This window comes from Gallinula chloropus (genome assembly GCF_964237585.1).
Source record: "Gallinula chloropus genome assembly, chromosome: 1".
Taxonomy (NCBI): Eukaryota; Metazoa; Chordata; class Aves; order Gruiformes; family Rallidae; genus Gallinula; species Gallinula chloropus.
The window spans coordinates 66,758,221-66,784,546 of NC_140085.1; the positions used below are offsets into that span (position 1 = coordinate 66,758,221).

Below are 26,326 nucleotides of genomic sequence, written 5' to 3' on the forward strand. Positions count from 1 at the left end.
CACAAGGCAAAAAACAGAGTGCAAGGGCCTCGCACCACCTTCCATGAAGCTGGAAGCCAAGTGCTCTGGAGTGCAATTGCCCCCTACACTTCTCCTTTCCTGAGGGGTAAGGTGAGAAAGTGTGTGTCCAGAGAACCTTGTCTAATTTTTTAGTTATTAGTGTGCAAGAACACAGAAACTAGAGGACACAAGAGCAAACTATCAACCAAGAATCTCAAGTCTCAATTTAGTTCTACATGTGAGGAGCTACACAGTGTTGCTCCAGACCACTGGGTTCTGGGTGAACTGTTACAAAGGACTGGGAAAGGTTGCACAGCTAGGAACAGAAACAGGCATTTTAAGGAAACAGACTATTCCAAGGTTTGGGTAACAGCAACAGGAGGACAGGAACGTGAGAAACACCAGGCTAGAGAATGAAGGACATGAGAAGATAGCTGCAGAAACGTACCCACGTGCAACAGCTGGGAGCAGACTGATAACACTTGCAAAACAGCCAAGGTTTGGGGCTGAGCAGTAGAATAAACACATGCATTAGCAAGATAGCCAAGTACTTTGCTCACAAACACAAGACTGCACAGGTACAGAGATTTTACTGCTTTCAAATAAGGAAAAGCAGAGATGTGAATGTAACAGACTGCTGCTCCTTGGAACAGCAGCTCTCACACAGTGGCAGTTAACAAGTCCACTTTGTCTTTTTCAGCAGAGAAGTCTCAAAACTAGGATACTACTGTTTACAGAACACAAGAGCCTAGCAAAACAGATGGGGGAAATGATATCCCAGTAACCCGCTCCAAGTCCCCCCAAACCCTTGCCACAAGATGGTAACAAAAAACCCAACTACTAATGCTATTTGAGCCAGAAGATGAGAGAGAACAGTGTAGGTTAGGTTATAGTTTGGTCAGTAGTTTTTTTGCAGAGGTTGTTTGGGATGGAAGTGGAGCCACCTCACCTAGCCATGTCCTCACACATGTATCATCCAGCATGGTTTTAGACAAGCTACATCAAATCTACTAGGGGCAGCTCCAATTTTCACATATAGATGCTGAAGCAGCAAGACTAAAACAAATCACTGTTTTCAAGGTAAACATGAACACACTAAACCAGACAGTTCTTTGGTAGTTGAAATCACTTTATTTGTGAGGAACGTCACCCATGCTGCACAGTTTCAAATAGATCTTACCAAGGAAAGCGGAAGTTTCTCCTCCCCGTGTCCTGCAGTGACCAGGACTGGCACAGAAAAAAAATTAAAAACTCACACCTGGGAGGTTTAGCACCAGCATCCAATAAAAAACACATTTTATTTCAATTTCAGTTCTTTGGTTGGGGTTTTTTCCCTTCTCAGTTTAATACCAAAAGAAAAAAAAAATTTAAAGATTCAATACTAGTGAAACAGTGAAATCCAAAAAAATAACCAAAACAAAAATTCCCACAGTTGCTGTTGAAACTGGGGAGGTTGCTCTTTCTCAATCTCGCTCTCTTTTTTCTCTCTTCATACACATCTATCTTGCAGGCGTTCCCTGGATCTCAGCTGCTGGTATTTAGTTTTCTTTTAAGTTCTGATGTTTCAAATCTTTGCTTTTGTCATCACTGTTGACAATTTATTGCTCGAGTGTTTCTTTGGTGTTACTTTAGAGTTGTACTTTAGGACACCTGTTGAAAAGCCAAATTTTTTTTTTAAATGCAGTTTAAGTTTCATTTTCCTGTTGAAAACACACGATGTCAGGTAGAGCAGGAGTTATAACAACACACAGGTGGGCTAAGCATGACTGACACATCTGATCTGCAGGTTGAGAGTACACTATCTTCTGAAAGCAGAACAATGACTCATGCACAGAGGCTACTGCTATAGAGACCAGACAGATCTTCCTGAAAGAGAGACCGATAAAGCAAAGTTTCCTTTGTGCCAAATGCAGACACAGGGGAGAGAAAGCAGAGAAAGCAGCCAACAGTTCCTTGGCTTGCCTTACACAGCCCACTGAGGAGTCATTGAAAATAAATCCCCCACGTAAGGGGATGTGGCCAGCCTAGAAGCATACACAGCACTGCTCCAACTGGAGAACAAGAACCACCAATACTGCTTACCTGAGGGATAGTAGAGGTGCCTGGGGAGCCGGACACTACTCAGCACCACTCTGCTCGGTCACTGGAGCAGGATTTTCAGCAGGTGTTTCAGTCGTCACCTTTGTCTGAGACAAAATAAACCTTTATTATAGCCAAAGACTGACTTCCAGGCCTCTCCTCTGTGCAGTTGTAAGGTCAGTATAGCCCAAGTTTTCAATAATTAAAGATGAATCCTCGGAAAATGTAAACTTCAGTGTATCTCCTACAGTTAAAGTGTTGCACAGCAGACTGTCAGGGACCACCTCAAGTAGACAGCAAGAAAAGTGTTCCCTCATGAAGGTGCAAATCCATGTTTGCAAGCAGTTCAGGAACTGCACCTGTAGCTTTCAAATCCATCTCTTGTACTGCATACCGGATGGAGGTTTGAGGAGGCTGAAAAACCCAACCATCTCTCCACTTCAAAAACGTGTTAGTCTGACCCCACTTAAGAACTACCCAGAAGCAACCCTTATCTTGAACAGCACACGCAGCGGGATAAGCTGCTCAAAGACATTGATGAGGAGCGGGCAATGAATCTAGCTACCTTCAACCATCAGCACTTCCCTCAACTTAGCCATCAGACTCCTCTAGCACCCCAACACTTGTTAAAGCTCCCGCAGGACAGGTGGACTTGAGCATCCACCCCATGAAAATTCAGTCTCTGCCACATTTTGCAGGACCAGGCTCACCTCTTTCCCATCCTGAGCTGGAGTGTTGAGCGGACGAGGCCGACGCCGGTAGTTGTACGGGCGCCTGTACCCACGACGTTGACTCATGGCATTCGCCTCGTGATGGTTCTCTTTGTTTTCGGTCTCTCCAGCCACCGGGGCAGGGCGTGGACGTGGAGGCCCTCTGAGGGGAAGGAATACATCTTAAGTACAAGAGAAGCCCTAGAAGGTTAAGCTAACATCATTTTAGCCTAGTGAAAACCTCTCTAACCTAGTGTCCTCTAACTGCTTTGAACGCTAACACAGCGTCCCTCTGGAGTTCAGCTGGCATTTAATTGGAAGGGAAAGACCTGTTTCATCAAATTAGACAAGCAACCTTGGTGTTTCCATCCTGCCAAAGCCACATCTGTATGTTCTGTGGTCTGCCCTACAAAGAGAGGTAGTTAGCCCATTTCAACTGCTGGCTTAGAGAAGAAACCAGCCAGTATTGGCCACACAGGCCAAGTTAGCCCTGGACTACCTGTATATGCCAGTGCAGCATTATTGGTGTGATCCCTGGGAATTGCAGTTCCACCTGTAAACCATACCTGAATCTTCACTCACTGCCTTATGCTGCTCCTCTTAACCACATAAGCAAGCAAAGTGTGTATCTCAAGCAAGTTGGACCTCAGTAGCACTGAGCTACCAAGTCCATGTTCCTGAAGTACACATTTCATCCCACTTACAGCATGAACAAAGTACACTTATACGCTGCCAAGACACAGCCAAGGCACAGCCTCCACTGCACCAGGTTGCCCAAGGACCCACCCAACCTGGCCTTGAACACTGTCAGGGAGGGACCAGCCACAGCTTCTCTGGGCAACTTGTGTCAGGGACTCACCACCCTCACAGTGAGAAATTTCTTCCTAATATCTAATCTAAACCCATCTTCCTTCATCTTAAGGCCATTACCTTTTTTCCTATCGCTACATTTCCTCTCCAGATTTCTTATAGGCCCTGTTTAGGTACTAGAAGGCTGCTAGATCTCTCCAGAGCCTTCTCTTCTCTAGGCTGAACAAGCCCAACTGTCTTAGCCAGTCTTTGTAGGAGAGGTGCTCCAGGCCTCTGACCATCTTTGTGGCCTCCTCTAGACTCACCCTAACACATTTCTGTTTCTTATGCTGAGGACACCACAGCTGAATGCAGTACTCCAGGTAGAGTGTCACAAGAGCAGAGGAGGGAGAATCACATCCCTCAACCTGCTGGTCACACTTTCTGATGCAGCCCAGGATATGGTTAGCTTTCTGGGCTGTAAGTGCACAGTGCCAGCTCACATCCAGCTTTTAATCCACCAACATCCCTGAAACTTTTCTCCTCAGGGTTGCACTAAATCCACGAAGCCTGTATTGACACCAGGGGTTGCCCCAACCCATGTGCAGGACCTTACACTTGGCCTTGTTAAACCTCATGAGGCTCACATGGGCATGCTTCTCAAGCTTAACCACGTCCCTCTGGATGGCATCCCTGCTTTATGAACACCATCAGTGGAAGTAATCCAGTCTTATTTAACTTATCACTCATTGTCCAAGATAAATCACAAGACGCTAAGGATCTGAATGAGCTTTTTCACATAAAGAACTTTAATTTAAAAAAAGGAAAAAAGTGATGCAACATTTCAAAAGGTATGACAGGCAGAGACTGACTATTTCACACTGATATTTTTAACTGCACCAAATTCCTCAGCTATGAAATTGTTCCCTCAGTGTAGAGCCTGGAAGCTGGAATGGTCAAGTCAGAACCAAGCCTGGAAAATGAAGAAAACAATCCTATACCAGACACTTTAAGGTATGACTAACACATGACTCAGCAGCTTACTCTGCATATCCCACTGGAAAGCATCAATGATTATGTGAACTCTAAGAGATCTTTACTAAGAACAGCTTGGTGGGTCTTTGGGTGCCCATTTATGCCAGTTCTATGGATCCCTAGGCAAGACAAGAAAACACACTTCCCAAACAGCCTCCCACACTCTAATTTTCACCACACATAGTTACCCAAACCAGACAGGGTTTGCTTAGAGACACCACAGTGGTATTCTCTTCTAGCTATTTGCCAGTCTCCCCCAAGCTCACACGAGCTTTCAACACTGCCAACACCCTGTGGCAAAGCGCTTCAGTGATCTGCTGTGTGCAGAGCAACCTGAGCCAACAGCCTGGGCGTGAGTCAGCAGCAAAGGCAAAGCAGATCCCAGGCTGTCCCCACAGAGCCATTACTAGCAGAGGGCAAGCTGTCAACATACCACTGCTCAGCACTTACTAGACACTACACCTGGAGTACTCTGTCCAGTGCTAGTCCCCACAATTCAAAAAGGAGACAGACTGAATACAGCCAAAGCACAGGCATAGTGAAAGGCTGGAGAAAGCAATGTATGAGGGAAAGCTGAGGGTGTTTGGTCTTTCCTCCCTGGAGAAGAGGGGGCTTTGGGGGAACCCATCACACTATTCCAGTTCTTAAAGGGTAACTACAGAGGACAGAGGTTCTCTCTTCACAATGAGCCACCTTGAGAAGACAGGGGGGACAAAAGATACAAGTTGCACCAGGAGATGTTTTGTCTTGCAAGAAAGTTCTACATGGAGAACAATCATTTACTACAACAACCTCCCCACAACTGTGGTGGAATCCCCATCACTAAAAACTTCCAAGGAGCAACTGGGCATGATGTTAGAAAACTTCAGGTAGGCTCCCCTTCCATCAAAATTCTGCAATTGCTTCCTTATTCCCGTGTCTCACATTTCTTCTTCTAATTAAAAGAGCTCCTGCTGTCCCTACCTTTTGCATACACATTAACACCAGGGAGTAGAGCTTCCTGCTCCTCATGAAGCCTGCACAGATCACAAAGGTCATGGTGAGAAGAGGAACCAGTACAAACCTGCGATAGCGGGGACGATAGGTAGGATTCCTATGCACTTGTTGATGGAGTTGTCCTCCTTCTGTGACCCCTTCCTTCATTTCTCCCTCACCACCCTACAATGAAAAGGCAACACAAGACAGTAAAAAAGCACAGTGTTGTTTTACATCACAGGCAGTATATTAACTATAAAACCCAATGGCTGAACACAAGTTCAAAAACAAGTGTATCTGTACAGAAACACCTGCATATGAGGTAAACAGAAGCAGGAGCAGATACTCAAAAGACTCATTTGGGCAAATATAAGATTAGGACAGAACTCTTGTTCACACAACAACGCTGCCCTTGTTCCCCACAGTAAGACTCAGAAACTACCTAAGGATGCCTCCTCCCCATCTGCCAAGAACGGCAGAGAACTTGACAGCTCTCCTCAGTGCATATGAGAGTACATTTAGAAACATGACATTGCATTGTAAGGGGTAAATCTGTTGTGGAGAGGCAGCTATTGATCAGGGCACTTCTGAATTTGGACAGCTAACTCAACAACATCAGGCTGAAAATTGCCAACCACCACTTCTGGATTCATTCTACACAAATCCCCACTTCAAAGAACTCCTGCAATAACAGAAATTTAAGTACATCATGTCAAATACTCTTCTACACACTCAATGTTTTCAACCTTCCAGAGATGCAGTGCTTATCTCCCCCCTCTTCAGCTGTCAACAGATGAATCTGTACTTATTTTTTTAAATGCCAGCCATCAGTTAACGTGATTTATTAAAAAACCCCAAACAGATTAGCCATTCCAATTTCACTAACCTTCCCTTTAAAAGATGGGATCTAACAAGAGATAGGACTTCTGTTTCCAGATCTCTTGGATCTGATCCAGCAGGAAACAAAAACTACTTCTGCCTGACAGCCTTCAGCACTGAAGTTTGACCAGTCTCCTTCCAATTCCACACAACTATTTTAATTAGCACCATCGTATTTTGCTCTGTTTTAACTGGCAATCTCAGTTAACTGCATGGGCAGCAAGCTCCTTTGCTAAGATAACATAATTGATAATGTTCTGAAAGGCTGAAGTGCTGCAAGTTCCAAGAAATTTGGGAGAAAATTAAACTAATCTGGACAATCTTCTCTCACTCCAGTATAATACCCTCCAAATGCAGTAATAATTTCAGTCACTAATTGCAGCTCTCCAAGTTAAAAAAAAAGGCAGCTGAATATTTCAGTGTACCTAGAAATTATACCAGCTTTTCCTAACTCTATGAAAGGATCAACTGGTGAGGTGAGAGAAATCAGAATTCTGTTAGAAAAGATATAGTCACAGATAACATAAGGGACAATGTTCTCATGATCAGACTGAACAGACAGTAGCAACAGAGGTCATCTGATCACAGTTCAGAACTACTTGAGACTTGGAACCCAAAAGGAAAACTACACTTCTGAATTTACAACAGCATTATACTATCCATTTTGCAATACCTATCTGTCCTGTTTCATAGAATCAGAGAATGCTTGGGTTAGAAGGGACCTCAAAGACCACCTAATTCCAGACTCCTGCCATGGGCAGGGACACCCTCCACTAGACCAGGTTGCTCAAAGCCCCTTCCACCCTGGCCTTGAACACTGCCAAGTACCAAGATGCTTTGTACTCCCTAATCTCATAGGTTAATATTCCTGTGAGGAGTGGGCAGAAGCATCTCAGTAAGAGGAGAAATAGCACCACCAATACTGCGTGCAATAAAAGTGATTCAGAGGTCTTGGGATTTGCCTTTTGTGAACTAAGGCCTTAACCATGCTCCTACTCTCACTCTTCTGCATGTATGGATTGGCAAAGCACAGAAACAAGAGAGCAGAAAGACACAAAGGAAGGAGGATACAAGACAAACTATCCTGAACATCTTCTACTGTAATTGCCATTTCTCTTCCCCAGGATTTCTGAGCAAGCACAGACAGAATCAGCTCTCAGCCCTAGCACTGGAGTGCCAGAAATGCTGCACCACAGAAACCTACTGGGTCTTGTCTGCAGGACAACCTGACAGAAGTCAAAGTGTCAATTGACCCCAACTGTAGGAGGCACACGCAACAATGTTTTCAGCAACCAAAGCTCTTCTAATAGCACTTGACAATCAGCATCATATTCACAGACCTTTAATAGGCTGTACTGAATTTCTGTGTGTTTTTAACAGCACAGTCCAACTCCACTCCTCCCTACAGAGGCCTGCATTGGAATCTGGAATAAAAGACTCCATCTCCTGTAGTGACAGAAAGAATGACTAAACCTGATGAAGCATTACTCAAAAACAATGCAACCATTTTCCTATTCATCTTGAACTGAATGTTGCTACGTCAGTATTTTAAGCGGGTTTGGCTTTAACAATCAGTTGAAAACAGTGGCAAAAGCAACTGAATTGCTTAGCCCAGAAGTCACAAAAAAAGTTTCCTGTATCTTCTAGAGTATCACAAAAACTCAATTAACACATTAGCGTTGCTGTCAATTGAGCTTAAATCAACCATGCTGCCAGAAGTCACCAAAACAGAAATTTAACCAGAAAACAAACTGAGCTTTGAGGTCTTGTTCTACTGTACTGGAAGTAAGTGTATTAGATTAAGAGTACACACAAAACTTTCCTAATAAATGAATTTACTTTCCTAATAAAGTACCACAAAGTGTATAGCACACACAATCCTATTCACTCAGCTTCCTCCACAGGAGCCTTCCAACTCAGTGTACTACCTTGTAACACAATGTTAGGTCATTTTAAAGGACAAATAAATGAAGACAGCTTGCTGCACTCCACATTCTTCCTCTGAAAAAGGTCAAAACAAGCAGTCAGGCTGCAACTCCCCGTGAACATCTCTCCCAGCTTTCTATAACCCTAAAGAGATACAAAATTTTGTTCCTAACAAAGGTTCTATAAGCACTGAGATAAGCTTTTTATCCATCTACTTATTTCTTCTTACAAGAGCTAAAGACTGAGCTGAAGAAATGTCTAACACTTAATCTTTTCAGGTCTCCTTTCTACAAGAGATAGCATCAGCACATAAAAACAGCCCTCAAACTATTTTGCTTATATTCCAACTCACTGGTATAGAGGCTTCTATTAGAAACACACACAACACGTCGATGAGGACATCGTTGCTTCTCAAGCTTATTCCACCATTCACTGTCTATTGTAACATTCTGACTACATCTCCATGCCATGCTTATGTTGTCACAGTTCAGTGAACAGCACATCCTCTTTTCTGTTGTAGATACAATTAAGAAGTTTCCAACATTAACAAGGACTTTTCCTTTCCATGGAAGTCCCCACACAATCCAGACAGTTTGACTGGAGCTGATTAAAGGCCTCAAGTTCCTCGAGCTTCTCTTCACCCTTGAGAAATTCACACAGTGTGTTCAAGCACAGAGCCAGTAAGTTACACACAGAGTACAGCAGGTTTAAGCTAACATGGCAAACGAAGGACAGTATCTTTAGTTAGCCTAAAACCATGCCAGGAAGGAAAGATAAATCAATTCTTGCTGGACTGCAAGGTTGGACTGGAGTTAGAAACAGACATCAATTTAAGGTTCTGGAAACCTAGAAAGCCACTATGTCAAAAGTCACCTCTACAAATTAAACACTTTCTAGTAGACACAGGACTGATGATGTGGGGAGCTGAGCTCTGAGAAAACCCTTCACCTCTGACAAACAGTAGATCTTCAAGCATAGCAGGCCTGGGTACACTGAAAGTCTTCCTTCAGGCATGCAGCAACAGTAGCCTGCAGCTGAGGAAGTGTCCTTTCAGAAAAGCAGAGCCCAGGAACACCACACCATCAGCAACTCAAACCTTCCAGAATCAATGATCCCAGAGAAAATGCAGTAGGTTTTGGGTTATGAAACAAGAGCTGACTTCATAGGACATCCAGTACCAGTCACACAACAGCTGAAGTCTGGTACCTGCAATCAAATCAGTCTGGGGACTCAGATACAAGCAAGCCAAAGGAAAACACCATAGTATCACAGTTTGTTTCCCCTGTGTACACCTTCAAGCACCAGGATCCAAGTATGTGACAGCATCACACACAATCCAGATTTGTAGCTGCGTGAGCTTGCATTAGACATCCAAGAGAACATGCCCCAGCATGAGTACCCTGAGACTGAATGTTCCCCATGTCCAGGTTGGGTCTCACATTATCACTCTTCAGGCAGAAAGAAACAGCTGCTTCCCATACTCAGCCATGTACAGGGCTGTCTAAGCCTTGATATGTCTGCTTGTTTAAAATCTGAAACAGTTCCAAGACAATGCCAATACCACCAACAGAAGCACTCACACCCAATAAAGTCAGTTGAGGGAGACTTTAATCTCAGAGAGCAAAAGGAAACAGAATCAATACTGAAATGCAGCTGGTTGATGAGCTAACAGGTAAGACCGGAAACATCAAGAAGCTCAACAAAATCAAGCATCTTAGCTCTTCACCACTTGGCATGAAAGCTGAAGCTGCAAACTGTATTGCCAAAGCCATACTCTGCCACCAGTTACCAGCACCAATTACTGGCCATCTTCAAGGGACCCAAAGAATACCTTTCATACATTTCAGGCTCAGTGGTGTCCAGCAGGGTTAAAGAAAAAGGTCTCAGGATAGCTAGTATAAACAGCTAGACTTTAAGGAACAATTTGACACTACTTGCTTTCTTTGCCCCTGTGCTGTCAACACTGTAGAACAAGATAAGAGTTAGATTACTTAGAGACTTCACCAGGGCTCTCTTATGAATGATCATTCACACACCTCTCCGAGTGAGGATCACAGACTCAGCTATTAGAGAAAATATAATCAAGCCTGGAGTACGTTCCAATTTGTTGGCTTGTTCCAGGCACCAATTTAGCACCAGCATGAGGTGAAGTAGTAACTGCTCAAATTACAGCCATACACCTCATACTTAACTCTCCCTCTGCAAAAACTTGCAAGGGGAGCTGCTTAGGAAGGCTTGCAAACATTATGAGTAATACTGCATAGCTAGATTAAATGAAAACCCTAAAAGCATTATCTTAAAACTGAATTGCTGTAGGCAGAGGCCTATGAAGGGTGATATATGGGAGTTTCAACTAGCTGGTCAAACACAAAGTGACAAACTTCTAAGTAAGTTCTACTTTCCAAGTACCCCTTCCAAGTTATGGTTATACTACTAATATTACTCTATGTATTTCCCCTTGCCTATGGGGAGAACACTCCTTTATATTTACTCTTCAATGACACACATATCTTAACACCCAAAAAGATGCTTTTAACATGTTCTAGGAAGACATGTCTATAGGACACACAGTAATCTATCAGTAGCATCAGTGACATGCCAAAGAAACCCAGGATATATTGAAGAACACTCACAACTTAATTGTTGATAGCTTACTGTATGCCAGTGGTAAACTTGTAGTATCCTCTCATGAGGGGATCAGAGGACTGCTGAGGGGTTAGTATGACAACCACTAAAGAAATTAAACACTTACACTTCGAGGTGGTCCACGGCGTCGGCCAAAATAGCCACGTCGATAGCGGCGTCGGTCTGCAGCATAGCGGCTGCCTTCTACAGGGACTCCATCTGGACCAGTGACATTAGCTGCTTCTGCACCCTAAAAGGCCAGAAGAAAGCAAAGCAGGGTGATGTGAGAAAAGAACAGCCAGCTATAGGGAGAGGATTCAACATGAAAGAGGCTTTTCTGTGTGCCAGTTCCAAGCTACAAAAATTCCTTCCAGAGGAACAGACCCGCTTTTGCACTAACACCGTAACCAAGAGTTATAATCGTGAGTTAAGACCCTAAACAGCCAGACTGAGTCAAGAGGAAAAAGCAAGAAGTAACTGATTAAAGATGGGTGGAACAAAAAACATAACTAAAAACCACACACACTGCACAAGGAAGCTCAGAAGACTCAAAGAAACATTTGAGAGCATAGAAACACAAAGAACTTGAAAGTTCTTGTGGTTATTAAGCTACCAGACTCCAAGAAAAAAAATTCTTCAGGGCAATATATGCCTCAGTTAATGATTACTGGGCAGGCTGGAAGCTTCAAATGCTCTATCAAGTAAAAATTAGAGGTTGGGAGTACTAGACTGTTGTTAAAGCAGAGTTTTGATACATATCTAGGAACAGTTCTTAATGAAGCCTTTAAAAACAGACCTTCCACAGAAAGCTGTATGAATGCACCCACCCCAGGGATTAACACATCACACAAAACACACCAGATACTCAGCTCAAGTTCTGTGTTACTCCCCACTACAGCCATATTAACTCTGTTGGACCATACCCCTACATCTCCATGATCTCTCACCTTCTCTCCTTCGACCACATCAAATTCTACAGTTTCTCCATCACCAACACTGCGCAGGTATTTCCGTGGGTTGTTTTTCTTTATCGCCGTCTTCAAAGAAAGAAGGTACAGAGTATTACTTTATTTTACTTACCTTACACATTAGAGAGCCCTGTAGATGAGGGAAGGACAGCATTCTACTGTAATCCCAACTCTACACACCAGATGAGTGATGACAGAGATACTCCCCATACACAGATGTCTCTTACTACACAGGCCTGCCAATATTCAGTTAAGGTTCAGGCCCTTCTCAACATTTGTGAGTTTACATGCCAGCTGTTGTACCAGGATCTCTTTCTGTCAAATCCCCTAAATATCCAAGTCACTATGTATTTCTATACAAGCAGAGCTCACAGAGTTCAATCTCCTGCAAGCTGTACCAAGGCAGCTCCAGCAGTCAGTATGACCCATACCTTCACAGTCATTAGGAGACCTGTAGACTATTCAGGAGATCTTAATGCCATCTTCTACAAAAATGCTCCTGACCTTAACTGTAAGGTATCTGGGCAACTCACACAGAAGAATTACTGTAACGTGACAAAAACTCCAAAATACTATTAACACACACAGTTTAGGATCAAAACCAGTTTAAAACCTCCTCAGTCACAGGAACACTCAAGCCTCCCAGAATCATTTTCAACTGCCAACTACAGATGCCTTTCAGTCTGAGTATTTCTAGCATTCCACAAGAGGCAGTTAGCAAGACAAGCCTACTACTATCTGCTCATTAGTTAAGAGTTCCCAAACTGAAAGAGGCCAAGGAGAGCAAAGAAAAACCCAGAACCACATACACTGTACAAGCCAATTTAGTAACCAGCTTTTGATTCTTCAATACAAATTAATTTGAAGCTCCTGATGCAAGCATATTTTCTGGCATGAAGGAAGCAGGAGCAGATCCAGTACCTAGAAGCATACATGCAGATACAGGGTAAAATCTTAGATTAAGGAGTGGGGTGCAGGGCAGAAACAGAAGACACAGTTGTCACGTCTGACCACAGTTCAAGCAAAACAGGCAGAATGAAGGCCAGCTGAGCTGCTGCCTGTGCATGACAATAGTCATTCAGTCAACAATTGCCCAAAAGGTGTTTCCTGAAGGAAAAGTTCTCACAAGTTTAAAGCTGAGCTTGACCAGTTTAGGAAGAGCATTGTTGTTGAATGCAGTCTCCTTTGTGTTTCAGGCAATAGGCCAGCATCTCCTTTTAGCCCTATATCTAGCCACACCTTTCCCTGTACCCTGCAGAGTCCCTGAACAGCTTAAGGAAGAAACAGAGACTGTACATATTATGACTACCAAAGCAAAAACAACCCAAGAGGGTTGTTTAGTTTGGAATTTTTTGTTGGGGTTTTTTGTTGTGTTTTTTGTTTGTGTTTTGGGTTTTTTATTTTAAACAGGAAGAAATGAGCTGCTCAAGTGAATTCTTTTGGGAATTACGTTCAAACTAGAGACTCCCACCATCAGCTGAGACAGCTTTGTTTGCTTTCTGCTGACCTACTAGCCTAGCTGTTCCATTTCTGAAGTCAGCTGGAAGTGCTAGCTTTCCCATAAATGCTATGTAGTGATACTGAAATCATGATCTTCGCTGCAGAATAAGGGTTTAATTCTTTTATCACCACTTCCACAACTGACTCAAACTCTAAAAACTTGTGTTCTGCACATGATGGAATTAACAACAAGCTGTATTTCAAGGTCCTTCCCCTTCCTGGCAAGTACACAGGAAGAGAGGACTACCAGATTTTTTTCCAGGAGAGGGTGTACTTGAGACTGATCAAGCCCTTCGAAGATCCTCTGAGAAGGGTAACGGAAGAGGAATTCAATGGGGTTCCAGCTTTATGGACAGAAGCATCAAAACTCATGTTTGCACTCAAGTAGCCAGTCATGGGAGACTGAGGCTGCCACACACTAAGTACGCTGAGGTCTGTTTTATGAAGTCAGACTGAGCCTTACTCAGCCTTAGAATTCAGAGCAGAAACAATATGGCTTTACTACTTATTACTTCAGCTGCAGGTAAACACTGCTGAAATAAGCCTCTAACAAGCCTAAGCTCTAAGCCTGATGAAAAGACTTTTACTCCATATATTCAGGGGGAGGGGGGAAGCACTATTCTGCCTGTTACAGTTCACCAGCATCCTGCAGGCTCCAGCTTCTTTCATTCAAAAGACAACACTCAATCAACACCGAGCCCTTCTTTTCCCAAGGGGATGCTGATGAACAGACATCTGTCTTAGTCTTCAGACCTAGTTCAGTGTTTTGTTTGGAAGAGTTCTTCCCATATCCTCATGATATCACCACATCATGTGCACATCCACCAATGCCACAGCAATAGCTGAAGTTGCTTACGCCAGTTGCACAGGCTGTGCACAATGAATAGGACCCAGGAAAGAAAGAGTGACCTAAGCAGCAGATTAACACCTCCTCCACGCTGCTTGTTTATTCAGACTGTGCCTTATCAAACAGTACTTCTCCAGCTACTGACACTTTTAAAGGTGTTCCAAGTGCCAAAGTGTCCTACCCCAAGACTGATTGCTCCCTGCTGCTCACACAGCCTCTAAGCAACACCGTCCCCTAGACAGGGCCTTCCATGGACCAACCGGACAAGAGCACTAGCAACACGAAGAAGGTGAAGAATCTTCTTTCCCCAAAACACTGCTTGGGTCCCCAGCAAAACTAAGGGTTAATTCAAAGCAAGCGATGCATGCCCTAAAGAGAAAAGCATTTTAATCTGTACTAGGTTTATAAATAGCATCCAATAGCCAGACACTGAGCGTTAACCCCCATTCCAATCATGAGATCGGCCTGTTCCCTCCCCGCTGGATGTGTGCCGGGGAGGCAGGGAGGAGGCTACAGCTATTCAACTAGGTCAGCCTTATTCTGAAGGGATTAGGCATGTAATCCAGCCTCTCTTGGGACAGGCATGGGGAGGAGGGGCAGAAATGGCACTAAACACAGAGAGGGAGCTCACTGCAGGATGTTTGCTTATGCCATGGATTTGCCTCTCTTGCCTGGCAGGCCCCATATACTGGGCCTGCAGAGCCAAATGCTCAAGCAGGAGCTCTGACCAGAACACTCCCAGCTCCAGTAGCCAGCACAGGCACATACTGGAAGAGCTCAAGGCAGAAGGGCTGAGGAAGATCCTATTGCAGCCAACTCAGGCCAGAGCTGCTAGCAACTACTGTGACACACAGCCCATCAAGAGGGTTAATCAGATACAAGCTTGCACGTGATGTGCTATTTCTGAAACACCAAGACAGTTTTGTTCAGTGCTCACTGAGAGGATTTCAGCCACACAAGATTGGAAGCAAGTTTCCCATACACACACCCCCATACATTTTGGTGAACAACAGGTAAAGGAGACAGAAGCTAGTGTAGGTAATACTCGCTTGCTGTGGGCCTTCACTGAGTCTCAGCCTTCTCAACATAAGCAGGTTAACACTGATTCCTCACAATCATTAGTACAAACATTTTCCAAGGTATCTTCTCACAGTTCTCAAGGAGAGCTCGTCAAGATAGTTTCACAGTGCTGCCTACACAGAACATGCTCTTCCCACCCTCCTCCAGATGCACTCCCATCAAGCTAGAGGCAGCGCAGGCAGAGAGCACGCTGCCATTAAGGAAGGAGAGTGGCCATTAGAAATCAGTACATGCATTGAGAGCTCTTGCTCCCAGTGCACCAACTGAACCAGTGATGAGTGTAACACTTCCCAACATCATCTTCACTCACTACAGGTACTAGGCTTATCCTCTCACAGCTTCATCTATTTCTGGATAACTGGTCTACATCCCTCAATCCACAGAATGTTATCGAGTTATCACAGTCTATTTAGTTATGAAGCCACAGGAGCTAAACTAACTTTCCATGTTGACCAGCACGTTTAGCAGAGCTACATATGCACAGATACTCATCCTCTGTGATGACTTCTGTGAGTAGCTTTGCTGGTTGCTTTTGTCAGGAGCATCATCACTTATGCACAGGGAAACCTCACGCTTTTAAGAATGACATGGGCCTGCAGACATTTCATGAGGCAAGCTCCAGTGACAGCACTTAATTTTCTGGTCAAGTACAAGACTCAGAAGATGCAAAACCAGAGCTAAGCCAACTAGCCAGCCTACATCAGCACAGAGACAGCATCTTCTCAGCCTGCAACCTGAGATTTCAGAGTATAAACTTAGAACAGCCTACTGACAGTTCAAGGAAAGTTAACCAATGACAAGCTGCTGGGCAGCCTCCCTCTGCTTGGGCACACTTGGCACACAGCCCTCCTTCCCTTCTTCTGAAGAGCAGCTGCCTCCCACAGAACAGCTGATGGCAACCCAGCCTGGTCCAGAGCCAGGTTAGATCACTTTCTCTCCAATACCAGGGAGGGCAGACAGAACAGACCTGCAAATCAAGAGGGCAGGAAGAAACAGGAGGCAAGGAACATGAGGAATTAGGGAGGGAAGGAGAAGCAGGTAGCAAGTTATTTACAAAACTAGGAAGGAACAATAAAAATCACCAATCTACCCACCCCACAAAAAACCCACACCACCCAACCTTTAGCATTCAAATCAGGGCAGACAAAAGCCAGCATGACAGGTTAACAGAAGGTATTGGTATAACTCCACAGAAAAGGAAAATATACCATAGCATTCCTTCCCCAAAATGCCAACATTTCCATTCAAGGCATTTGCAGGAAAAGACAGGGTGAGGTCAGGTGGCTTTCTGAGGAAGTTGCAATAGAAACCTATCATAACATACACATCCAAGTACAATTACTGCTGCCTTACCTGATGAACAAACACATCTTCTTTGGTATCATTTCTGTGAAAAGAGAGTGAGAAGTCATAAGACTTTCGACTAAGAGACTTAAATAGAAATCCCTGACTTCACAAGTGGAACTCTCCTTCCCCCCAGCCTGTAGTACATCCCCTGGATTCCACAGATACCGTGTAAGTCTATACCACCAAGACCCTCCTCTGAATTTCCAGGGTCATATGCTTGACAAAATAAAGCACTCCCAACCCTCCAGAAGGACGAGGGGACAGGGAGGTTCTCTGTGATCTTTTGGCAAGCATTCAATATTTTGTTTTAGTATGAGGCAGAGTTAGTGACTGGACTGCTTGCCTTTCACTACTCCACCCTTCCAAAAAACCTTTCACAGGGGCTGCAACCTGAGCTGTTACCCCAGCTATCAACAAGGACTATCAACAGGTCCAGACACAGCTGTTAACAGAGCTCTCCTTTCAGTGAAACCCAAAGCAACCACGCACAAGAGGTGTCCCCATTGGAGGGGGACCCAGATATGAACATGAGGTTGTCTGCATTAGGCCAGCCAGTTCAGGCTGCTACATGCAAAGCGTGAAGACAGGTCTAAGACCTTGATTCTCTATTTCCATACAATAGAAAGAGCCTAGACCCTGCCATGGGTTCACTCAATTCCTTCTCTGCAGAGGGAAGTAGGGTGGGTGGGAGGTATAAAAGAGTTCATGAAGATAATGCATAATCCACAACATGTTGCTCTGGACTGAGGTAATAGTAGACATCAGTTTAGGAAGAAAGCTCACAAGTTACTACACCACATCTGAGGGTTCTCACATCAACTGCTATGGAAGACTCAAGAGTGCTTCCCAATTTTAGCTGCTCTTCTAGATTTACATAGCACTAGGTAGTAGTCTGCAGAGACTGGGATTAAAACTGTACAAGAAGTGGCTTCAGACCACCCATGAAATGGGGCTCTTGTGCTACTTTCTACTGTATCCAACTGACCCAAATCTACCTGCAGTGTAACAGTTCAAGGCCTTGTAAGACAAAATAACTTGCCAGGTATGCCTTCTGCAAGTCAAGCATTCACCACGGAGAAGCAATTTATGAAAAATGAAGCAAGCCATTTAAGCCCCTCAACCCCACAGACATTCCAGCCTTAAAGGCCAGTGTTTCCTCCATTAACTTGGAAGTGTGAGCCTTGTGCACCTGAGGTTGGAGTGTGATCAATACCACTTACAGCTACAGGGCTTATCGATGCCTTTTGGAGATTTGCTGATGTTCAGAGAAGAGGAAGAGATACAGAAACAAAATGTCTGTGAACTCAGGTCTAGCACATCTTCAGTAAAATGGCATCTGAGAACCTCAGATATTTACAGTAGGTATTTTACCCAATCAGTTCACACTTAAATTTTTATCCAAAAGTATTCCCCTGCCCCATCCTCCAACCCTACTTGCACCTTTAAAAAATGCAGGCAGGCACAAGAGAACATCATTAAAGGTATAGCACAGGTAAACACAAGAAACAAGTAACAGACCAAATTCATAGTGAGCGTGACACCTTCTGTTTTCTCCCTGTACACACAGCCTTCGATGGAGTGTGAGGAGAGAAGAAGAGTCCCCTGAAGTGACATCTGAATGTGCTGAATGCTTTGCCAAATCTATCAACTACATGAACTTGGAGTTGTGTCCTTGGGCCTCCACTGCAATTACTACCACACAGTGTATTATCTGCACCATGAGTCTCAGTACAGTATAAACACAGATATCGGAATTTAAACATACCTGTTGATAAAGCCATATCCATTCCTGACATTGAACCACTTGACTGTGCCAAGAACTTTGGTGGCTGGAAAGAAAATGTTAAGAGTTATTTTAAAACTTAAGGAAGTAAAAGAACATTAAAAACATACTTTTATACCTGCACACCAATTCACAGTCAGACCTATCCTGTTTCCTTGACACCCAAAGCATACCCTTCATCTCCACTGCAGTTTATACAAACACAGTGGAAGGTGGCAGTGCTTTCACTTGCTGTTCTTCAGCCAAGAGTTTACCATTCTACCTTCTAGAATGAAATTCAGCTCTGTCAGAATTAGCCATGCATTTTTTTTTAAAGTTCTTAAACTAGAAACAGGCAGTGAAGTTGAAAGTCCTGCTGCCATTTGTCAGTTCTCTTGCTCTTAGTAGTCAGACACAAAACATCATCTCTCACACTTACCCTTCCTTTCTTCCTTGTAAGCCAGGCCTGACCAAGGAAGGAGTATCAAGCACCTTGCAACTCTCAGGTTGAAAGGCAGTACAGACTTATTTTGGTCAAGATCTTTCTTGCATTGTCAACATCACACTAACCAAACAAAAGAAGATATTATTTTTACATCCCTACTTCCCCAGATCTTCTAGGATCTAGCAGCTACAAACTGACCAGCTTTATGTACCAAGGTTTCTAGGATCAAGAAAAGCCTGTCTCACACACCGCCAAAATAGCGTCTTCCTTAGAAGCCATGCTGCAGTGTCTTATAGGAGCTAGCAAAACCTGTTCCTCCAACATAAAAGAGCACATGTAGGAGGAACTGCAGTGGTGGAGGCAGATCAACCTTCTCCTTCCCTGTCAGCAACCGGGTGGAGACCACAAACGAGCTTTTCAGACCTGTAGGAAAGGAAGAATTTTGGGCTCTAAACTGCTAGAGATGTTACTTATTCCACAGTGTGGCCACAACTACTTAAGCAATCTAAATCTATGTTGCACTTGCCTGAAAAGGGTCTCAATCACCTAGAGATGACTGCTTGTTAAAAACTTCATATAGGGTTGGGGGGGGAGGAACACAAAGGAAAATAGTCTAGAGGCAATCTCCAGTTGTAAGCCCAAGCCACTCTGCTAGAGGCAAGAACACACTGCAAGTCGTTGTTACCTTCACCTGCGCTACACATGCACTCTTCCCCTGAACATCCACTAGGGGATGACAGAGCCAGACAGGCCCTCAGTCTCACTTTGCCTCTCTGTTCTTAAATGCCCTTCTGACACGCAAAAAGGAGCCACCTCCTCCTCTCCAAATACAGAGCTCCAGTAGGAATGTCTGCTGGTAACAGTCCACTGTCTGTAGTACTGTTGCTATTATCAAAAGCAGCAGCAGGACTCATTGTACTTTCAATGCAGTTCTGGTCTTTAATACAGTTTTGAAGCAGAAAACCTTATTTTGAAGCAGAACTATGTTATGACTGAGACAGTTATTAAAGAAAAGGGGTCTAACTAGTACAGCTCCCACTCACAAGACTCCTTGTTTAGAGGTAAAAACCTTGTATTTCACTACCCAGCACAGGTTCAGGAACAGCAACAGTCTTCTGCACCAAGCTTTATTTACAGTTGCACTTTTAATTTTGTTTCACAGAGACATCACTAGGTACAGACACCTACTGCCCTAAGGCACCGCTACATGAAACAGCTCACTGCACTAAGGCAAGTGAAGAGAGGAGGGGGGGGGAAGCACAGAAATAGGTGCCAATAACACATGCAGGTCTTAGCCTGCTTTAAGAATCAAGGCTAATACCACTGATTTTCCCCCTGCCCCCATCCTTTCTCCTCCCCCACAAAATAGCTATTGGATCTGTTGGCCTATTTCAATCAGATTAGGAAAAGGGTGAAAAACCCTAGGAAGGCTGACAAAATCCCCTCCCCGCCAGCAGTAAGAAAGCTGGTGTAAGAAGCAGTAGTCAAAACTCATTCTACACGGCCAGCTGGCTGCTGCTAAATGGGTATTTACACATACGGCTTCAGATCAACATTGCTCCTTTCACACAAGCTGCCAGAAACCAGGGACAAGCCTCCAACATGTTCCAGAAGAGAGCACATCGGGGAATAAACATTCCCCAGCCACACAAGTTCTAGCGGCTCCCCTAAGCATTATCATAGCAGGGGGAAGAACTTCAGACACAACAACACTACAGTGAACTTCCATGTGGCCATGATGCAGCCACTGTTAAGCAAAAGCCGCCAGTGGGGAGATCAGGCAAGGGGGAGGACAAGCCCAGAGGAAATCGCAGCCAGTTTTACCAACAAGTCCAAGAAGGCGTCATCACATCAACTGTCTGTCCCACCAGCAAATGAAAGCCCACATGTTTGTACAAGACACTGTGCTCTGATGCTATCAGAGGAAACAATCGTCAGCCACTCCTACACATGCCAAAATAGCCTCCTGATTAGCTCTAAAAAGGAAAGCCGAAGCTTCCCACAACCTGGAAAGAAGAGAAAGTTGACTAACCTTTATCCTTATTCCTAGAAGTCAAACATTTGGAAGCCCTGGGCAACCATCAGAACTTGCTTCTAATGGGATTGTTTTAAGAGGAGACTTAAGTGAACAATTACAAGACCATTAACAGGGACATTTGAGGTGAACTTACGCACAAGCCCGTTTTCAACCAGCATTATCAATGACTATTTTCCTCACGACTCCTGCTAAAAAGCTCAGGAAAGGCACTTGAACCTTCACTTCCCCCCTCGCCCCCAGCCGCCCTTCCAAGCAGTGACAGATATGGATGTGCCTTGAGTGATTACTGACAAGTCAGTTAACAAGACAGGAGGTGCAGTTTCTGTGGTTTCCCTCTCTTTTTTTTGCTAGAATCCTCTCTACCTCAGCTCTAGGGAATCTCTTTACCCGGCTCCTCTATCTGCTGCAGTGAGACCTCAGTCGCTCCCTCGAGAAAGGGAAGATGCTATCTTTCGTTCGTGAAGCTCAAGACTTCACACTAGCACTCACAGCCTCGGCTTTCTTTACCTTAAAAGTGACAAGAATCATAAGCAACAGGCCCCTACTACCCGGCTGACTGCAGCCCTGTCCTTTCCAACAGGTGGATTCCGTTTAACCACACCAAAGAAACTCTGGCGAGGCACGGGGCTGGAGCAGAGACAGCAAGCCCGCACTCAGCTTGCCTCTTCACTGATGAAGTAAAACAACACCCTAACAAAACATCCTAGAGGCTTTACTAAAGCAGCATTTGTTGCTCGGGTTTTTTTTTTTTATTTACAGCTAGGAAAGTTGTGCGAAGACTTCAAGATCAACGGAGGACACCCAGAGCTCGCCAGCAGCCCCTTTCCGAGGGCAGATGCCCCTCCAGGACACGGGGCCGGAGCGCACAGAGCCGGATGGGCGGCAGGTGCCGGGAAACCCGTCAACATGGCTGCGCCTCAGCCACCGTCCCCGCCCGGTCCCGGAGATGCGCCCGGAGCCGCTTCTCCGGGACAGGGCGAGGGAGCGGCCGCCGCCGCACACGCACACAGGTGCTCCCGCCCAACTCCGAGCTGGCGTCCCGGCCAGAAGAGGAGGGGAAGGAGCACAGCCACCTCCCCCTGAGCGCAGCCTGACTCACAGCCGCGGAGGCGGGGGGGCAGGAGGGGGGGGGTGTGGAAGCGGAGCCGGGGGGGGGAAGCCGGGCTGGGCCGCGGGCGGCGGCCATGTGCTGCTTCCCCCCCCCTCCCCGGTTCGATCCCGCCGCAGGTGCCCCGGGAAGTTGGGAAGGGGGGGTCCTAGTACTCACCCAGCACTTTCTTCTCCGTCTCGGGCGCGCCGGTCGCCGTGGTGGCGGTGGCCGTGGCGGCGGCAGCAGCAGCGCCGGGGGCCGCTTCGCCAACAGCCGCACCCGGCGCGGCGGTGCTGACCGGACTCTTCGGCTTGGCGTCCGGAGCAGCGGGCGAAGGCGGCGCGGCGGCTCCAGCCGGGGCAGCGGTCGTAACGGCAGTTGTAGTGACGGTAGCGGCCGTGGCAGGCGCCGGGCTGGCGGTGCTGGTCGTCTCCGCCGCCTCGCTCATGTTGCCTGACGGAGAGGGGGGGAGAGAGAGGCGGGTGACGGGCGGGTGCGGTGCGCGGCGCTCGGCGGCGGGTGTTTCTCGGGCCCGCGCTGGGTCTTACTGCCCCCAAAATGGCCCCGCCGAAGTTTTAACACAGTCAGCGGGGGCCGGCGCCGGGACGTGCGCTGGCTCATTAGCATTTAAAGGGGCCGCGCCCTCATTACGCGGGTGCTGCGGAGCGGTGCCGCCTGAGCCCGGGAAGGAGCGCGTGAGCGCCCCTCCGCGCGGGTGCGCTGTAGGTGCGTGGGGCCGCGTGGAGCCGCGTGGAGCCGCGTGGGCGGGCGGGCGCGGGGACGTTGTCCGCGCGGGCAACATACGTGCGCGCAGACGCGGCGGCGCGTGGGAGCGTCGAGAAGGCCGAGGCGGGCGGGCGCGCGTGAGCGCGGCCTCGCGCGGGGCGTTGTGCGCCCGCACCTACGCGGGCGGCTGCGCGCTGGGGGCACGGGACGGGACGGACGGGGTTGCGTGTTTGGGGGGTGTGTGTGTGTGTGTGTGTGTGTGTGTGACACGCGTGCGGAGGGGAGGGGAGGGGGCGCGGGCGCGCTGCGCGCGCACCGGCGCTGTCACTCCTACTCCTTTCCCCGTCACCCTTCTCCACGTCGGCACTTCACGCGCCCGTGGCGCCCTCCGGTTTGCGCGCACACCCCCCACGCGCACACCTTGCCCCCTTCACACACACACACACACCCCACCCGCCCAGCCCTGACGTAGCTTTCACCCCGCCGCCGCCTCCTCCTCCTTCGCTTCCCGCTGCCCGCACACCCCCCGCGCCGTTTGTCCCACCCGGTGTGGGCACGGCCTCCCCGTGCGGGATGCCCCACCCGCGTTCCACCCTCCCACCCCGCAGCGCTCGCCTCGGTTGCCGCTGCCTTGCGCCCGTCCCCCCCCCTCCGAGGCGGGTGCCCGAACCGAAGCGTCAGGCGTGCACCCGCCCTTCTGAGAGGCTCGCCCGCAGCCAGAGAGCATCACAGCATCACATCCCCGCGCCGTGCCGCCGCGTACCCCCTCCCGGTCTCCGCTTCTCCGCAACTTCGTGATAGTTTCCACAACAAAAGTAAAGGTCTTCGGAGGGCGTCCCTTGCTGAGCATCCCCTTGGGCAGCAGTGCCAGCGCCAGCTCCAAAGCAGCCCGAGATGGAGCGCGCCGCAGGGTATGGTTTAAACTGCACGGCGTCTCGCCTCCTGAAGCTCCTCCGAAACCTTGAACCTGGGTTTGACAGATGTCAAAGAGACAGACGCGACAGTGCTGGGATGCAGACCCTCTCATGACTGCAAGCACACCGAGGCTGAGCTCCTCGGTCCTTCTCCCCCCCCTACTCTGCCCTGGTGAGACCACACCTGGGACATTGTGTCCAGTTCTAGGCCCCTCAGTTCAAGAAGGACATAGAACTCCTTGAAAGAGTCCAGCGCAGGGCCACCAAGATCATTAGGGGAGTGGAACACCTTCTTTATGAGGAGAGACAGAGGGAGCTGGGCCTCTTTAGCTTGGAGGAGACTGAGGGGTGACCATACTAATATTTATAAACATGTAAAGGGCAAGGGTCAGGAGGACAGAGACAGGCTCTTCTCAGTGATGACCAGAGATAGGGCAAGGGCCAGCCGGTGCAAGCTGGAGCACAGGAAGTTCCATGTGAATAGAAGGAGGAACTTGTTCACTGTGAGGATGATGGAGCCCTGGGACAGGCTGCCCAGAGAGGTTGTGGAGTCTCCTCCTCTGGAGACATTCAAAACCTACCTGGATGTGTTCCTGTGCGATTTAGTCTGGGTGACCCTGCTCTGGCAGGGGGGTTGGACTAGATGGTCTTTTGAGGTCCCTTCCAACTCCTCACATTCTGTGATCCTGTGATTCTGTGAAAGACCGATCATGAACTAGTGGGCTGTTTCAAAATTCAAAGTGCTTCTGAGGATTCAGAGGTATTTCTGTCCACACTGGCACCACTGCTCACAATTTGATTACTGACACCATCGCATCCCACTGTCCAGATAAGAAACAAACAAAAAATCAATACTATTTTTGTAACACCGTTTTTAATCCTCCTCTCCACGTTAATTCCAGTATTTTAAGATTACGGCACTTTGTTTCCTTTCACATTTTTGGGATCTGTGAACAATTCTAAGCACATGCTCGTTTGAATGGGTTTTGAGAAGGCGGCTTATTACGCTCCATCAAGTGTGTTATCAAAACTCAGACACCGATACGCACTGAAGGCATCACATTTATTTTCAATGAAGTTGTTAATTAATTTTTCTTCCTCAGGCTGATTTGAGAGCTTTATGGAAAAGCCCATTCAGCAAAAAAACCCTACAGTATGCAAGCTGTGGAAACGTTCCGTGCTTTATTCCATTCCTTTGTAGAAAATTGGCAATGTTTTCCTCTATTTTTCTCCGTTATTTTAATATTGAGAAGATGTCAGAATCATAGAGTAGTCTTGTTTTTCCTTTTCCAGCTGACAATTGGTAATACATCTCCTCTGCTTCAGTATTCAATCTCTTTTCAAAAACAAATTATGCTGGAAGAAATTAATCCACCTACTTGGGTAATAAAAAGATTCTAATTGTTGCATGTGGAGACTGATTTTTGCATCTCTAAAGTTTCTGACTATTTCCTGTCAACTAGTTGTAAATAAATATTTTACAGCATTAACAGGACAGAATCACAGCCTGGTTGAGTTTCTCAGGGACCTCTGGAGGTCATCTGGTCCAAAATCCCTGCTCAAGCAGGGCCACCCAGAGCCTCGTGCCTCAGACCATGTCCAGGTGGCTTCTTAGTATCTCCAAGGATGGAGAATCCACAACCTCTTTACTGAGAGTCAGACTCACGATAAGAAAGTATTTCCTGATGTTCAGGGGGGATGGTTCATGGTTCATGGCAGCCTCTCCAGTATGTCCATGTCTCTCTCTTGAACTGGGGAGCCCTGCACTAGACACAGTACTCCAGGTGTGGCCTCACCAGTGTGGAGATGTTACCTGCTGGCAAGACTCCTCTCAACGCAGCCCAAGATACTGTTAGTATTATTTGCAGCAAGGGCACACAGCTACCATTAGCTTGTGTTCAATGTGGTGCCCACCAGGGTCCTCAGGTCCTTTTTTGCAAAGCTGCTTTCCAGGTAAGTGGCCCCCAGCATGTCTGAGGTTCTTCCCCCATGCCAGGTGCAGGACTTCTTCCTATTGAACTTCATGAGGTTCCAGTCATCCCATTTCTCCAGCCTGTCAAGGTCACTCTGGATGGCAGCACAACCCTCTGGCAGATCAGCCACTCCTCATAGTTTTGTGTCATCAGCAAATGTGCTGAGGGTATGCTCTGCCCCATCATGTAGATCGTTAATGAATATGTTGGACAGGATGCAGCCCACACTTCAGCAGCTTTTCTGCGAGGATCCCATGGGAGACAGTGTTGAAAGCCTTACCGGGGGGCAGTTAGACAATGTCCCCTATTTTAGCCTTGTCTGCCAAGCTAGTCATTTAACCATGAGGTTGGTCAATTATGATTTCCTTTTGGTGAACCCATCCTGGTTACTCCACCACCTTGTACTTCATGTGCCTAGAAATGGTTACCAGGATTAGTTGCTCCATTATAGTTTCCCACAGATCAAGGTGAGGCTGGCAGGCCTGTAGTGCCCTGGGCCCCCCTTCCAGCTCTTATTGAAGTTAGGGCTGATATTTGATTTCTTCCAGACCTTGGGCTCTCCTCTCCGTCACCACGATCAATCAATGAGTGTCTAGAGTTGCCATGCAATGACACCTG

At 46.6% G+C, this 26,326-nt stretch overlaps 1 protein-coding gene across 1 annotated transcript; it reads right to left on the reverse strand.

Moving 5' to 3' along the window:
* Positions 1–1,108: 1,108 nt before the first annotated feature.
* On the reverse strand, positions 1,109–22,631 carry YBX3 (Y-box binding protein 3). Its single transcript, XM_084262546.1, has 9 exons — positions 22,273–22,631; positions 18,526–18,589; positions 16,767–16,800; positions 11,966–12,055; positions 11,146–11,268; positions 5,677–5,771; positions 2,790–2,952; positions 2,083–2,186; positions 1,109–1,650 (listed from the first exon to the last, which is right to left on the reverse strand). Exons 1-8 carry the CDS (start codon positions 22,541–22,543, stop codon positions 2,118–2,120), a joined length of 909 nt encoding a protein of 302 aa, XP_084118672.1. The 5' UTR covers positions 22,544–22,631; the 3' UTR covers positions 1,109–1,650; positions 2,083–2,117.
* Between the last annotated feature and the right edge of the window lie 3,695 nt (positions 22,632–26,326).